The sequence below is a fragment of the Adiantum capillus-veneris genome, chromosome 14 (genome assembly GCF_014529385.1).
Source record: "Adiantum capillus-veneris isolate H3 chromosome 14, ASM1452938v2, whole genome shotgun sequence".
In the NCBI taxonomy this organism is placed as follows: Eukaryota; Viridiplantae; Streptophyta; class Polypodiopsida; order Polypodiales; family Pteridaceae; genus Adiantum; species Adiantum capillus-veneris.
Window position 1 is genome coordinate 85,071,112 of NC_140944.1, and position 17,273 is coordinate 85,088,384.

General features: G+C 42.7%; 1 protein-coding gene across 1 annotated transcript; it reads right to left on the minus strand.

Moving 5' to 3' along the window:
* Positions 1-15,367: 15,367 nt before the first annotated feature.
* On the minus strand, positions 15,368-16,996 carry LOC147442703 (histone H2A-III-like). Its single transcript, XM_086529697.1, has 2 exons — positions 16,729-16,996; positions 15,368-16,579 (listed from the first exon to the last, which is right to left on the minus strand). The coding sequence occupies exons 1-2, from the start codon at positions 16,924-16,926 to the stop codon at positions 16,340-16,342; spliced, it is 438 nt and encodes a 145-aa protein (XP_086385823.1). The 5' UTR covers positions 16,927-16,996; the 3' UTR covers positions 15,368-16,339.
* Between the last annotated feature and the right edge of the window lie 277 nt (positions 16,997-17,273).

Here is a 17,273-nt window from a genome sequence, read left to right on the forward strand (position 1 = left end):
AGGAGGTGTTGATTGTTGGGCACATGTGTGGTCCCAATGGGAGACGACCTTGTCCAACAAAAATTGATGCAATTCAGAAGATGAAGGAGGTATGTATATCTCAGAGTGAAGTTCGCAGATTTCTAATTGTTGCATCTGGGCTTTTGTGCCGTGGGCTGTATAAGCTCACTTTGTATGACAAGTGTGGACAAAATTTTGCAAATGCTGTTGCAGATTCAAGGGCTATTTCAGATGCAAAACTTTGGCATGCACGTTTTGGTCATCTGAATTTTGCCAGTTTGCTGCGTTTGCAGAAATCTGATATGGTTGCCTCTTTGCCGCCTCTTGAAGCACCTGTCAAACATGTTTGTCAAGGCTGTATTCTAGGTAAAATGCAGCGTTCTAAGTTTCCAAAGGATGGTTCAGTTAGGGCCACATGCAGGTTGCAGCTTGTGCATAGTGATGTTTGTGGGCCCATGCAAACTCCGTCCTTGGGCAATTACCCGTACTTCGTGACTTTCATTGATGATTACTCTAGGCATGCATGGGTATTTCCGCTTAAAGCGAAGTCCGAAGTTTTTATGTGCTTCAAACAATTTTTGGCTATGGCTGAAAATGTCTCAAAATGTACTATGGGCACCCTCCGTTCTGATCGAGGGGGGGTGTATATGTCTCATGAATTTAATGCATTTCTGGCTAGTCGTGGGATAAAACACCAATGTACAGTGCCTTATACACCTCAGCAAAATGGTGTTGCTGAGAGGAAAAACAGGTCACTAACGGAAATGGCACGATGTATGGTCAAAAGTCAAGCTTTGCCGCATTCTTTTTGGCTTGAGGCCATCATGTGTGCCACTTATGTACTTAACAGGTGTCCTACGAAAGCTTTGCAGTCTATTACTCCATATGAAGCATGGCATGATAGAAAACCTTCTATTGAGCACATGCGTGTTTTTGGCTGTTTGGCATATGCTTTGGTGCCACAAGTGCAGCGCAAAAAATTGGATGATAAGGCTGTCAAATGTATTTTTGTTGGTTATAGTGCTGAAAGCAAAGGTTACAGGTTGTATCATCCGCAAACAAAACGTATTCTGGTTTCACGGGATGTAGTGTTTGTGGAAGACTCTGTTCAGCCCTTGCTGTCATGTACTAGAGACAGTAATGTAAGCTCACAGGACATTTATGACACTTTGTTGCCTCTTTTCAGTGGTGGAAATACGAATGTAAGTTCCAATGAGGCAAATGTACAGCCTATGGGGGTTTCTGAAAATGTTTTAGAACAGCCTATTACTGATGCAGATGTACATGATGTACTTGATGAGGAAAGGGCTGAAAACGAGCAGGCTAGAGGTATGCCAAAATGGCTGGTGCACACTTTGCGTGACAGTAAATTGGATGCACCTTTATCTAGTCGTACTCGTTCAGGCTCTCGCCATGCATCTTATGCATCAGATTGTTATGCTTTGGCTGTGTCTAGTTTACATGATGTTGAGGAGCCTCTGTCTTTTGATGAAGCACAAAATTCAGAAAATTGGATTGCTGCCATGAAATCAGAATATGATGCACTTATAGAGAATGACACATGGACTTTATGTGATTTGCCTCCTGGCAAAAAGGCCATTGGTACGAAGTGGGTTTACAAGTTGAAACGCAAGCCGGATGGTGAGATCGATCGCCATAAGGCTCGACTTGTTGCAAAGGGTTATGCACAACAAAAAGGCATAGATTATGAAGAGACTTTTGCTCCCACTTGTCGTATGACTACTGTGCATTTTCTATGTGCATTGGCAGCTCATTTTGGTTGGGATGTACATCAATCAGACATTGTTACTGCTTTCTTGAATGGTGACATATTTGAGGAAGTTTATGTAACGCAGCCTCGCGGTTTTGTCATAAAAGGACAAGAGGACAAAGTGTGCAAATGTAAGAAGGCTTTGTATGGGTTGAAGCAATCTCCTCGTGCTTGGTATGAGAAAGCTGACACTCATTTGGTTAAACGAGGCTTTCGTAACAGTCCAACAGAAAGCACATTGTATGTAAAGCGTGAGGATGATGTATTTCTCATTGTGGTTCTTTATGTTGATGATTTGCTGATCACTGGACCAAATGAGAGACACATTGCTGAATTTAAGGCTGATTTGAATGCTACTTTCAAGATGAAAGATTTGGGGCTGTTGCATCATTACTTGGGTATACAGTTTAAGCAGTGTGATGGTGGTATTTCCTTGTATCAGAAAAGTTACATAGAGACATTGCTATGTAAGTTTGGACTTGAGGATTGCAAACCTATTGCCACTCCCATGGAAACAGGTTTGAAGTTGAGTCTACATGATGCTGGCGATCCTGCTGATGTCACTCTTTACCAAACTGTTGTTGGCTGCCTCATTTATGTATCCAACACGAGGCCAAATATTCAGTTTGCAGTCTCGCAGGTCAGCAGATTTATGCATAGCCCAGGGTCTAAGCATTGGCAGGCTGTCAAGAGGATTTTCGGCTACCTTAGTGGCACTTTACATCTTGGCTTGTTTTATCCCAAGGGGGGATCGTTGCCGCCAGACTTACATGCTTTTTCGGACTCAGATTGGGCTGGTTGTTTTGACACGCGAGTGTCCACAAGTGGTTTTTGTTTCATGCTTGGCAGTTCATGTATATCATGGTTGAGCAAGAAGCAACCTACTGTGGCCACTTCGAGTTGTGAGGCTGAGTACAGGGCAGTGTTCACAGCTACGGTTGAGTGTGTATTGCTCAGACGCCTTATGGCTGACTTGGGTGTTGGACAGGACACTGCCAACACTATCTACACTGACAGTCAGAGCGCATTGGCAGTTGCAAGGAACCCAGTTTTTCATGCTCGCACAAAGCACATTGAGGTGCATTACCACTATGTCAGGGAGAGGCTCTCAGCAGGAGAGATCAGCTTGGCTTATGTGCCAACACAGGACAACCTTGCAGATCTTTTCACAAAGGCATTGTCTCGTGAGAAGCTTGAATCTTTCCGCAAAGCTTTGGGCTTACTCCCCTTTGTGGACTGATCCTGTCCTCAGGGAATGGCACTTCCCTTTACTCATGTGCCAGCTCTCGTTCACCGCATCACTCCAGGGGGGATTTGTTACCATATACATGTGGTAGTGATGTGTGTGAACACACTAGGACCGCCGGGGCATTTTTTCCCTCTTTAGGAGGTTTTTTCCCCCGTGCATTGTATATACGCCCATCACTCTAGGGCTAACTATCTTTCCATTGCACACTAAGTAACACACTCTCTATTGTGTGCCTTGAGCTTCCTTCGTCTTCTCCAAGCTGTGTGTGTTTCTCTGCAACCCTAATTCCAACAACATCGTGATAGGTTACATCCTACTTATCCACTAGCCATGCATTACAAATGGGTTGTGGATCTAGTCACCATGCCTTTAGGACTCTGGCAGATGAGGTACTTGGTTCTTGCAAGAGAAGACTTGACTAATCAGGTTGAAGGGCGAGCTTTAAGGACAAAGACTACAGAGGCAGTATGTAAATTTCTCCTTGAGGATGTAATCTCCCGCTACAGTTGTGTGGGAAAGATAACTGCATACAGAGGAGAGCTGGATGCCGAGGAAGCAAGGGAATTCTTTTCCAGGATAGGAATCAAGCTTTCCCTTACCACCGCTTACAATTCGGAAGGCAATGGGAAAAGTGAAAGAGGGCATCCGCCAATCATCAAAGCCTTGGCTAAAGCTTGTGAAGGGAGAATTAGTGAGTGGCCAAAACTATTGTCATATGCTCTATGGGTTGATCGCACGACACACAGCTCAGTAACTGGCTACATGCCTGCAGAATTGATGTATGGTCAAAAGCCTGTAATGCCCATTGAAGAGACCATTCCCACATGGAATGTGCTACCTTGGCAAGATGGGCTTAGCAGAGAAGAGCTCCTTGCCTTGTGTATAAGAGAGCTAGAAAGAAGGCTTGGAGACATTGAGGTTGCAACAAAAAGATTGAAGAATGCCAGGTTGAAAAGCAAGGACTACTTTGATAGACGACACAGGCTAAGAAGGAAGGTAATTAAGCAAGGAGATTGGGTTTTAGTGTATGACAATAGTCTTGATAACCAGCATACTGTCATGCGAAAGGTTTCAAAAACATGGTTTGGACCGTATATAGTCAAGTATCTACATGACAATGCCACTTACACCCTTGCTGAATTGAATGAAAGAGAGATAAAGATACCCATTGCAGGAAAGAGAATCTAGGTATTCAAAAGAAGAGAGGATAGTCATCCGGCTGATGAAGTAAGTGAGAATGAAGGTTTGGAATCACCCAGTGAAGATGAAGAAGAAGAAACTCCAAGAGAGTCAAACCTGCAAACATTGGTTGTGGCACATACCGGAGGATGTGCAAGTTTAGAGGGGGTGGATGTCGTGCCATGGTACATGCATAGTGGGAATGGAAGCTAAGCCCTACAATATTATGGATTTTATGTGTATGCCTTAAGTGTGCATAATGATATGCATTTTCTATTTAGCATGCAAAAAGCTAGTCGAAGTCTAATGTGTCACTCTTGTTGGGAATGGGCTTCGTCCTATGATCCTGGGCTTCTTTGTGAACCTCTTCTTGGAGCCATGATGAAATGAGCCTATAAAACATACCTCCTATCTACTAGGCATCCTAGGTGGCATGACATGTGTAGCATGGCCAAAAGTGGCCTTAGTCAAATTATACCCCATGAGGTGTCATTCTACATATAGTAGGTGCACTTTGGAGTGATTATGGACCTAGAAAAATCCCTTAGAAAAGTGGTTACGAGTTTGTTTGATGTCATCCATGATGTATGCCAAGCGCTCTCTCAATTTTTTATGAAGCTACTTTATGCCATGTTCCCACCGTAGCTCAACAACTCTTGGAGGCTTAACCCTTGACATGTGGCGGAAAGGAGAAGAAATTTGGAGAAAGATCTAGAAAAACCTCTAGATATTTCTTGAAGAGAAAGATCTAGAAACTTTGAAGATAATTTCAAGATATTTTGAAAAGATAGACACTTGTCACAAAAATCCCTTGGATATTTCTAAGAAAATATCTTCTTCAAGGGACAACTTCACCTATAAATAGAGCCTCTTATCCCTCACTTGGGCATCAAGAAAACCATCAAGCGCTCAAGCAATCCCCACAATCAAGCCACTCTATCAAGCCATCACCCAACCTCCTAGCCATCTCCTTGAGTGAAACTTTCTCTCAATTTCAGCCCAACACATCTTGAGCTTGCTACTGCATGCCTCAAGCCTTCTATCTCCTCACTTGTAATACTCATACTCTCTATGTAACCTTCTTTCATCACTAAAGACGCATTGTTGGTGGCTCACAAACGGTGTTGGGTACTACTACTCATCTTCTACTTCATCAAGTTGACTACAAGACCACAAAGTCTTGAGGTGTGCTTCACTTCTTTGGCTTGAGCTTGTGTGGGTCTTTGTGTGTTGGTTGTCTTTCTTATCTCTTTCCTCCATTGTTTGACTGCTTTCTAAACTTTCTTAGATGAATAATCCCAATGGTGTAACCTTTCAACTCTCTCACTTTGTGCAAAATATTAGGATTAACGTTTGTATTAGCCTTAAAATCCACTTCCAACAGAGAATTGTGTTACTCTTTGGGCTGGAAAGACTGCGAGAAATTCTTCTTTCTCCATGTCCTCTTATTTTGCCACTACTAGATTACTCTAATTCTTTCGATGTGCACATATTTATTCTCCTCTATGGGTTGAGTCTTGCTTTCTTAATATTACTATGAACCAAGAAGACTTGTACACACATCTCACTCCTATCACTAGGCAAAACATCTAAATCTTTGTAAGCACTAAGTCACAGTTTCAAAGAACCATTCGCAGTCTGTTTGGAGCACAACGACTTGCTGCTATAAATGCATCAGTCAACCCTTTCATCTTACCTTTGATTAGATACGATCAAAGCCTTGATGTTTTCATCTTTGTTTTGTTTTGATGGTTTCACGTGTGCGTATGTGTGTGTCTGCTTGTAAGATTCCAATGGCTACACACAATGTATTTCCTACAAACACTAAGCTTGCTTAAGTGAAAGCCTTCACATTCTCCCCACAAACCCTCACAGCTAGAGGTCTGGCACCTTCCTAGCAAGACCGCCAACTCTTTGACAACGGGGTTTTCTATTTTCATAGGGATTGAAGATGCGGAAACGTGGCTACAAGATTATGGTCTGTTTGTTCTAGAGAGAGGAGACTAACGAGAGAAGAAGGAGTGGTTCAAGTTTTTTCGCTCCTGGTTTGAGATAAAGCAAAAAGATTGTACGAGGGATTGCAAGATGAAGAAAAGGCGGATTGGATAGCTTTAGAAGCGGCTTTTTGATGACAATATGTGTTAGACGTGCAAGTGCATGAAGTGAAGCGAAGGTTGGATAGTCTAAAGCAAAGCCTAGAAGGTGATTTTCAAGCATTTTTGTGGGAACTCGAAGCCCTTTGGAGACAGCTGATGGAGATAACTGCTTCCCAAAGTGTTGATTATTGGAAAATTGAGTAAATTTTTGTATTGCCTGCATGAGGTTGTTTGAAACAAGGTTGAAGTCGATGGGCCTGTGACGTATGTTGAAGCGATAAATTTGGCAAGAGGCCGAACCAAAAAGATTTTTAAGAAGCGGCGAGCGAGGCAGGGTTTGTCAAGTGCAGTGGTTCCAAGGTCAGTCGAAGTGGTTGAAGTGAAGCCAAGGTTGATGCAAAAAGAATTGCCGACACGAGAGAAACCGAGGGTTTTATGGTTGCAAAGAGGTCGAGCAATTTTGATGCCAAGGATACCAGTTAGGGAAGCTCTAGTTGTGAAAGAAGTGCAAATGGTTCCAGATTGAGTAGAAGATGCACAGACAAACTCAAGTATGGTTGGTTAGTTCCATTGGCAAGTGCTAGGAATCAAAGAGTGTGGTTTGTAAATGATGGTGAAGCGGTCAAGGTAGAAGAAATCCCAGATCTTGAGACGAAAGAAGAAGTGGAAACAGAGGATAGCAATTCCATAGATGCTAACCTGACATGGAAAACCAATTCTTCCCACTCAAGGTCTGAGTAATTCGGTCTTCATGTAGATAAAGATCTGAAAGTTGAGTTTGAGTGAAAGTGCAAACCAATGTGCTTGATGAAGTCCAAGTGGAGGAATCCATACCTACAGAGGTAGACATGCAGGTAAAGATGATATGCGGTGCCATGTTGATGGATGTGCTTGTTAAATATGCTATGGAGTGTGCCACAGTGGTGTAGCATGTATGAAATTTTGATGTGAAAGAGGAAGCAAACTTGGCTTTGGGAGGAGACCAAGGTAGTTAGGTAGAGGATGATTCTTTATCTTCTTTGGTTGAGGATGAAGTGGAAGAGCAGGCAAATGAAGTTGACAAAGCGGAGGTGTTGGCTGGTCTTGATGATGTTGGAATTGAGTTTGAAGAAGAGGTGCAGAAGAGCATGAAGCCAATGGTGGAATCGGTGCAAGAGGTGTGTTCTATGGCATATGAAGGAGATTACCATAATGTATCCAAGCTTTCTAAAGAGATATGCAACTCATGGTTGAAAGATATGGTTGTAAGTGCAGCCGTGCAATATGTTATCTGTCGGATACAGGGTTCCCTTGAAAGGAGCTCTGCTTTACATGGTTGGGAGGGATGTTCAGAGTGTTTTTTGCATTAGATAATGTGCTGATAGAGTCATATGTGTTGATGAGGCTAGATGGTGTTCAAAGAGGTGCTAAAGTGCTATGGGCTTTTTGTGTGCATGGATGGCTACATGCTTAAGTAAAGCACTATTGGAGGTTGATGCAGATGGATGAAAGAGAACAAAGCCAAGTGTTTGATCCAGGAGGATAGACTATGCAAGGGGTGGGGCAACCCACTTGAGGTTTGACAACATGAGGCAGAATAAGACTGTACATATGATTTTTTGATTTGCTCACAGTGGTTGTCTACTTTTGCAGTTTTCAGATTCAGTAGTTTTTTTTTTGGGTTGAACATGAATGTTCAACAAAGGGGTTGGGCAATGATGGTGCAGGTACAAAGTGTCGATTCCAAAAGCGTGAAAAGCAGTATCAAAGGTGCTTACATATGTGTCCCCGGATATCAAAGAATATGTGAAGGTCTAGTGCCGACGAAGGCGCTCGTGATGTGTATGACTTATGCGGCTATGTAAATCAAGGTAGAAGTTCGATGCTTTAAGGAAAGTTATTCGTGTGAAGAAAATCTTAGGACATGAAGAGCAAGTGGAGGAGTGAAGGTCATGTGGTTAGTGATATATAAAAAAAGTGGATGTATGGCTTAGCTTTTTTGCATGAGGACAGCCAAAAAGTCATATTCAGTAAATTTTTTGCAAAATGAGTTATTTTATATAAAAAAAAAGCCCGGCAAATCTGAAGGAAAATGCCCGTTCAGATAATTCAGCGTCTCACGCACGTAGGCTAATTCGGCACCGTTTGAAAGATATTTTAGTTTTCGTAAACTGTTGCTTTTTCAAGTTGCATGAAGGATAGAGAAGGGAATAGAACTCTGAGAGAACCTTGTGGTGTATACTCCACCATAGCCAATCGACTAATGTGTTGTGTAAGTATGTGTTTTTTTTTAAGTAACCAACTATCATGAATATCAGCATGCATCCTACTGCCTTGGTACAAATCCTTCTTCTTAGCACAATCTATAATGGAGCTCACAAACGAAAGACTTGTTCTTTCTCTTACTGCAATTTGTCAACTATCTTGGGTGGTCTTTCTACCGAAGACTCTCTCTCTCTCTCTCTCTCTCTCTCTCTCTCTCTCTCTCTCTCTCTAGCTAGTAGCACTTCTAGTTTAATTTTCTATGATTTATACCCAAACATGATATCAAATTCACCAATTTGTGTCTCATAGGTCATTTTGGCCTCTTGAAGACGTTAATATATCATTTTGGCCTCTATCTTGAAGTTAATATATCATTTCATTTCTCTATCTTGGCCATAACCTTCAAAATTCAAAGCATTACCTAACAATAGTCTTGCTCACTCTCTAGACTGTCTCGCTTCTATGGTTTGCTCTCTCTTTGAAGCTCTCTCTCTCTCTCTCTCTCATCATTGTAGCCTATGAATGACCCTCCCCACGTCTTGGGCGAGGACCCACCCTTAGTTCTAGCTATGCCTTCACTGAGCATAGGCGGCCACTCAACACTGCCATGTGACCTGCTGATCTGGACATATAATCCCGATTCCCCACCACGATTGTGCTCCACTAAGGGAGAAAGTATGGGCTCCAGCGCTTCCAAATGCCAGCAAAGCACCGTAGTCAAGCACTACAGGGGGCTCACGGAATCTAAACACTGGGATCAGCAGGTGGTAATTGGGCCACGGCCTAGCAGAGCTGTGAAACGTGGCCACAAGTGCACAGCGGGCTATAACAGGGCAAATTCCTCGCCAGTAGCCATTAAGGTACTCAGGGAGACAAAGTTTTGCAAGAGTAGCTATTGCCTTTCGTGCGGGCAACTCGCTCCTTCCTCACATATATGAGCCTCGTGTAGCAGCCCACATGCAAAAGAACAACCCATCTTGTACCCCTACCTCTTCCATCTGCTCCTTGGGTCCCTCCTTACAGAAGTGGGTAGACATCAAAAATGCGTCTACTGTATCACAATGGGGACTCACACAAGAAGTTTTGGACAAATTCTCACAATAATTCCCACATTGTGACTTACCTCAACATCATGAGCTTCTGTGAGAGAGGCGCCGCATACCTAGCTAGGTATGCAGAGCCCCTCGAGCAGTAGCTCATGATGTTATTCATTGCATGAAAAACATTGGAAAAGACTCCGTTTTCCTACATGAGAAAAATTCTAAATCTTTTTGTGTCATGTTTGGAAACAGCTACAAAGTGGGTTTGGTTCATGCTTGTTCTTAGGCGCTTGAAAGCATGCTTATAGAACGGCACATGGATGGCACTCGCACATGCAATCCTAATGATCTCTGTAAAGCATGAACTTCCATGTAGGTTCTGGTGTTTGGGGAGGACTATCTGACTCATCTCTTGGAAGGAAGGGGGTTTTGATCCTCACATGATGCCTCGGTTCAATTCTCCGCTTAGTCACTGCTTTTACTCCAAACTATTGGGTTTATGTTGTGTTGAAACTTGCAACAGGTCTTAATATTGGAGGCATTGGCACGACGGTTTTTGTTGTGGCTACAAAAATTGTCAACCCCTTGAAGAGAGAATTGGCAAGCATGTCAATTTTATTCTCATATGCTTGTGCAATCATCATGAAGGGGGTTTTGATCCATTCTCTGCTTAGTCACTGCTTTTTTCCCAAACTATTGCATCTACGTCATGATGAGACTCACAAGAGGCCCCTTCAACTAATTGCTTACCATCAGCATCATTCCCATCAATGTTAGAAATTGTGACCCAGATATGGATGGATCCAATATTGTACCTCTCTCTCTCTCTCTCTCTCTCTCTCTCTCTCTCTCTCTCTCTCTCTCTCTCTCTCTCTCTCTCTCTCTCTCTCTCTCGCACGCGCGTGTTTGCAAGTAAACCGTTTGTTTTGTGCATGTTGCGGATGTTTTCACTTTCATCATCACTATGTAATCTCCCAAAGGCGAGCGAGCCAAGGAGATTCATATGTTGAAACAACTACAAAGTGGGTTTGGGGCTTAATGCTTGTTCTACTTAGGGATATCAATAGGTATTGATGCTCTCTTCCCCTCCTTGTCTATGATCATTGGCACTTGCACATTTGCACTGGCACCACATGCAATCATATTGACCACTTTAAAGCATGAACTACCATGCAGGTTCTGGTGTATAGGGAGGACTTTCTAACTCATCTCTTGGTAGAGAGGGGGTTTTGATCCTCACATGTTGCCTAAGTTCCATTCTTTGTTGGTAGATAGAGCAAAGGATGTTGGTGGTGGCTTTGAAGGGGCAGCAACACTAGAGTCACGGCCCACCACACATATCTAAGTGGGAACGTGAGAGATAGAGCAGAGAAGGTTGCAGTGGCCAATAGGCGGACAACCGGGCTTTGAAGGGGCAACAGAACTAGAGGCACCACACAGATTTGAGCAAGAATGAACTAGGGGTAAGCGCATTCGCACAAGCTGGAGAAGACGAAATGGAAAAAGGCACACTGCAATATACAGATGTCGTGGGTGGAGAGAGAGAGAGAAAGAGAGACCCTTACTTGATGAAGCATGCTCTTAAATCTCTCTGCACAAACTCCTTGTAGAACATATGTGGAATTTGATCCTCATGTGCACATCGTAGTCACGACGGTTGCATCGCCATCGTAACCATTAACTTTATTTTAAATTTAATTTTTTTAATGGTCTCACCTAGAGCATCCATGTGGCACTTTCTAGGAAACCCTCTCTCCATTATAATAGTTAGTTGGTCGGCACTTGCACATTCGCACTGGCACAGGCACATGCAATCATATTGACCAATGTAAAGCATGTCATGAAAACTAATATCTAACCAACCCAAATGATTTTCTCATATTAAATTGGTCATTTAATGTGGGAGAATAAATGGGAACAAAGGTTAGAATATAGACATGTGCTTTCAGATCTACCTCAACACGTGGCCAATGGTAAACGGGTCCAAATGAGAGATGGTATATCAAAGAGCAAGGCTAGTTAATAGAGCTTAAAGGCCTTAGGATTAGCTTCATTAAAGACATCCAAAGGCTAGTGTTAAAAAGTCCTTTGACCTTAAGTAAGTTAGGGATGAGCTTGAGGTGGGAACTCGGCCTAAGCTTGAGGAGCCTGTCGTGCTTGATGACTAAGGTGCTTGTCGTGCTTGATGATTAAAGTGCTTGTCGTGCTTGATGACTAAGATGCTTGAGGTGTTTGTCGTGCTTGCTGACTAGGGAGCCTGAGGTGCTTGTGGAACACTACCTAGGCTTGAGTTGCTTTGTCATGCTTGCTGACTAAGGTGCTTGGGGATAAGGTGTGCAAAAGTCAACAATAACCCCTACAAGGAGGGGACAAGCCCTACAAGAGAGGGAATGAGAGAGAACACAAACACACTTACACAAGGCAAGCTTGATACAAAGAAAGCAAAAGAGACACTTGTTAAGTTCCTCCTCATTGTATGCCTAAAGCCTATTGGTTGGCCACCCAAGGGGTCCAGTGATAATTTAGAAGATTTAAAAATTGTTTTTGCATTTATCAAGGTTTCTCTCTCAAGGGGGAAAGGGGACACTTGTCCCAATACTACCCTTGTTACTTGTAATGCATCCTGCATGTGATTGGTCAGTTTTGCGGGGGTCCAATGAGCATCAAGCTTGAGCTACAAGGGAGGGTCGACCAAAGAAGCTAGGGAAATACTTGGCGGGTATACCCTCCCCCCCGCCGCCCCCCTCCCACACACACACACACACTCATTGTGTATTGTGCAAAGTGCAAGAGCTCCCTCTCCTTCTCCAAGCAAGTAGAGAGGTTGAGAGACTACACCAACACTCTTGGCTATGGAATGCAAATCCAACCAAGAGCCATGCTTCAATGCTTAAGCTTATCATCTTCTCCATCTTCATTACTATGCTATTATGTATGCTAGCAAGAAGAGTAATGATAAGTAAAGAACTAATTCTTTCTCCTATGAAATGTTTCTTCTTCCTCATCCCTACCCTCATTCCTTGCTAGCTCTCTCCACCTTCGAAGGTGTTTGATGTCTTGGGATCGAGGCTTGGATAGTTAATACTTTCCACAAAGTTTATGTTATGCTCGTGATGCATGAAGCCCTCCATCTTCATTGCATCGTCTAGGTCACAAGGAACACAAAGATTGTATTGTAACAAGTCTCTTTTGATGGAAGAAACTATAATACAAATGTCTATTGGAGGGGGTCCAACTCCACATAAACCCGATCCTCAACTGTTGTCGTGCTCTCTAAATTCTCTCTTGCAAAAGTATTGTTCATCCCAACTTAACTAAGTGCTATGTTTATGTTGCTACCATCAACTAATTTCGCCCACTATGCTCACAAAGTAATTCCATAAAAGTACTTCTCTAATTTTTGCTACTCTCCAAGTAAATAGGCCATTTCCATTACATTGGTATCAAAGCATTTGGATTCTCTTTTCTACCCTAAGAAGAGAGGTCCTTAAGCAGCCTATAAATTGTTGATGTTATTAATTATATTAGGGTAAGTGAAATTGGGATCTATTATCAATTTTGTTGAGCCCACTATGTAAGATATATTGCACACCTCGAGAGCTTTGGATTTAATAACAGAGTCTTTTTAGACTTGCCTACAACTTTACCATTATTGTGCCGTAAAAAGTCCGAAAGGAGCTAGCCATCGGCAATTTTGCTATGTTAGACTTATTCCACTACTCTCTATAATTAACCACTTCGAGCTGTGGGTGTAGATACTTAAGAGTTAATTTTCAAAGGCTAAAAAGAGTGGCAACTAAGGTTTTGAATTGCCATAGAATACACTAAGTACATCCATGAATTTTGTTAACATAGCTGACAATAACCAAGAGAGTAGAATGAACATTGATAGCTTTGATTTTGCACATGAAAGTGATAATGATGATGTCTCATGTTTGTTAATTATATCGTAACTAAGTTGCAACGAGCTATGGGTAACCCTACTTTGCAAGCCAAAGTTACTCAACAACTTCGTACTTATGGGATTTCCTCTCCTCTCCAAGAGGAAAGAGAGCTTAGGAGGCCTCTTGAAGAGACCCCCAAAAGAAGACTCTCCCATACAAGAGGGGGAATCCAAAGCCTCTGAAGATATGGCTCCACGAAGACTGCAATCTACATGATCACTCACTCCTCCCAAGAGAAAAAGATCAACACACGGTCCTTGTCATCATTTCAAAAGGAAAGAGAGGAAACAAAGAAAGAAAAAGGTCACCCTCTTCTCCTTCTTCACCTTGCTCCTTTTCTACGGGAAGCTATGGCTATTCTCCTAGAGAATACAAGAGGGGAGGACATCGCAAAACATACCCTGCATGACGAAGGTCACAAAAGCTCAAGAAGTTCAAAGAGGAAGGAAAGAGCATCTCTTTTCTCACCTATGATGACACCTTTGGTGCCACCGACAAAGTATTGGCCTTCATCCAACAATTTGATGCAACCTTTGAAAACGAGAGGTTCAAGTAGTCCCCCAAGCTATGCCATGTAGCTATGCACTTCTAGAAAAAGCTTGTCAATGGTGAGCTAACCTTCGAGGCAATAACAAAGCCTCAAAGACATGAAAAACTCTACGAGTTTCCATCATGAAGAAATTCCTTACAAACGATACAAAAAACAAAGTGCACTTCAAATGGCACGGTTTGAAGCTTCTCTCTCATGAGTCTATCCACAAATATATAGACAAGTTTTTAGATTTACATCTCAAGGCTATTGTCTTCCAAAAGATAGACTTCATCGATCAAGATTACCTGAAGAGATTACCAAAAAGATCAATTCTCAATGGCCTGGTTCTATCACCAAAGTTATCCATCACACCATGGTTGCTTCACGCATCAATTTCCAACAAGACACTAGACCAAATGTCACGCTCGTAAAAAACAAAGACAAAAATGATACAAAGGAAAAAACCAATGCCCATAATTCTTCCAAATCACTTTCAACAACAATAGCAACAATTTGTCCAAAGAGAAGAGAGTTTACAAAAGCAAAACCAAACTCTCTCTTGAAAAGCATGAAGCTATTCTCAAGGACCATAAGTATTTTAAGTGTAGGAAGCAAGAACATGGCTATCATTCTTGCCCCAAGAAAAATGCTCACAATAAAACACTAAGATATTCCACCATCAAAGTTCCAAAAGAGGATGCTTTTTGCAAAGGATCATCTCTCCTATGCTTGGGAAAAGAAAGGTAGATTGATGTTTTCATCTTGTTTGACCTTGGCTTTACTCAACTTCATATCATCAAAGTTGACTAAGTTAGGTATACAAGCTTTCGAGATGAAAGCTATTATAACTACTAACCAAACTTTCAAGGAACAACAAGCCTTCATTACTCCCTTGATTGAAAAGTTAAGGCTTCATATCCAAAACTATGTCTATAAGGAAGACTTTCATTTCTACTCTCCAACAAGAGGATGTTATCTTAAGAACACCATGGTTTGATCGCATAACTACCAACATGGTCTAAGTGGAGACATGAGAGATAGAGCAAAAATGTTGCAAAGACCAATAGGCAAACAATCGAGCTTTAAAGGGGCAATAGAACTAGAGACCCTACAAAAGTTAAGCAAGGACAAATTAGGGACGAGCGCATTCACAAGCTTAGAGAAAACGAAGTGAAAAAAGACACTATAATACAAACGTTATGGGTGGGAAAAGAGAGAGAGAGAGAGAGAGAGAGAGAGAGAGAGAGAGAGAGAGAGAGAGAGAGAGAGAGAGAGAGACCCTTCAAAGCAAGTTTGTCATAATAATTTATAAATTCCTCTTCTATGAGATCTTTTGGCACTTGAAAGCATAATAGACACTTGCACATTCACAAGCACATGCAATCATATTGACCATTGTGAAGCATAAACTATCATGCAAGTTCTATTGAATGGGGAGGACTTTCTAACTCATCTCTTGGTATGGAATGGGCTTTGATTCTCATGTTGCCTAAGTTCCATTCTTTGTTGCTAGATAGAGCAAAGCATGTTGGGCAAGGGCTTTGAAGGGATAGTAAAATTGGAGCCAACGCCTGAATCTATAATGAAGCTAATGAAACCATACGTGTGACAAACAATCCTAGTAATAATCAACAAGCCCCGGCACTCTTTAAGGACCCACCCAAGTCGCTTGTTTTCTAGTAAGAGTTAGATGCTCTATATAGACGAGCTAGTAGGAGCTAACATATTCCTAGACACAGCCTACGGATTCAAAGCAAGATACTCGAATTGATTCTACGACAGAATTCTTCATGTGGTGCCACTAGAAAGGCAGAAAGCTGATGACAATATTTTTCAAAGCAAGTCAGTGTAGGGCAAGTGGTGAAATCCCCCAAATTCGACGCTACGCAGTAAAGAAAAACACACATCGCATATTCTCACACACCTTGCCATGGAACCCCAAAACTTTGACCGATGGTGTTTGGCCACTCCTCTAACAAGGTATTTAGGCCAACTTTGCCTCTTTGCTCAGCAAGTACAAGCTAGCCACCTAAGCAGGGCCACCTTTTTCCTGCTCCAATGCGAAACGCCTTAGAGAGAGAGAGAGAGAGAGAGAGAGAGAAAGAGAGAGAGAGATGGCCATGCGCAAAGCAACAATTAAAAGGTTGGCACACAAATTCTTGGGACACTTCTTTCATGCTTAAATCCTGAATCAAAAGGAATTGAATCGGTCAGCAGAGATGACAATCGAGAGAAAGGGTGGTGTTAAGAAACACCAGTTCGAACTTGAGTTACAATGCAAAGACTACACAGCAGCCTTCTTGGGAGACTTCGGAGCAGCCTTGGTGGATTTCTCGGCCTTCTCTGCACTCTTCTTGGGCAGTAGCACCTGGTGGATGTTTGGCAACACACCTCCGTAAGCAATGGTCACACCCGACAGAAGCTTGCCAAGCTCCTCATCGTTGCGGATGGCGAGCTGGATATGGCGAGGAATGATGCGATTCTTCTTGTTGTCGCGGGCTGCATTTCCAGCAAGCTCCAGCACCTGCAATCAAAACAAAGATCTTTAGGCGAACCAGCAGAACGGAGAACTCAGCCTTAATAGGGCAAGATCCAGAATGACAAACAGATCGGTAATGGACCTTAATACCGACATTGTAGCAGGGAAAACCTTAATGAGGGCAGAGTACATACCTCTGCGGCAAGGTATTCCAGCACGGCAGCTAGGTAGACAGGGGCTCCGACTCCCACACGCTTGGCATAGCGGCCCTTCTTCAGGTAGCGAGCAAGCCTTCCAACGGGAAACTGAAGACCAGCCTTGACAGTCTTGGAGACGCCCTTCTTCTTGGCAACCTTACCGCGCCCACCCTTGGTAGCCTTGGTAGAGTCCATGATACTCGGTGAGAATAAAGCTTTAGCGATGGCGAGCACAAAACAGAGCTAATTCGACAGAAGAGTACGCGAGAGCTGAGTGATGGGAATAGAGGAGTTCTGCGCGACAATTTAAACGCCTTGGCGTGGGAAACTAAAGTTTGAAATGTTTCATCCACGTCGTCCAAAACGAACGATATCGGACGGCTTCTGTTAGCCCCTTGGCGATCCTGCTCTCTCACTCGATGGCCAATCAAAATGCTCCGTGGGCCTCACGGCTGCTGGTTTTTGGCCTGCATTAGTGCCCTTTTTGGCTTGCCCAAAGGGCAAAGGCTTTAGAGTCTTGTTCTATTTTTTCTGGCTAAAAA

Excerpts from the sequence above, each read along its gene's own strand:
- LOC147442703 (XM_086529697.1), bottom strand. The coding sequence starts at position 16,926 with ATGGACTCTACCAAGGCTACCAAGGGTGGGCGCGGTAAGGTTGCCAAG. Across the intron at positions 16,580-16,728 it reads TGGAATACCTTGCCGCAGAG|GTGCTGGAGCTTGCTGGAAA; the intron begins GTATGTACTCTG and ends TTTTGATTGCAG.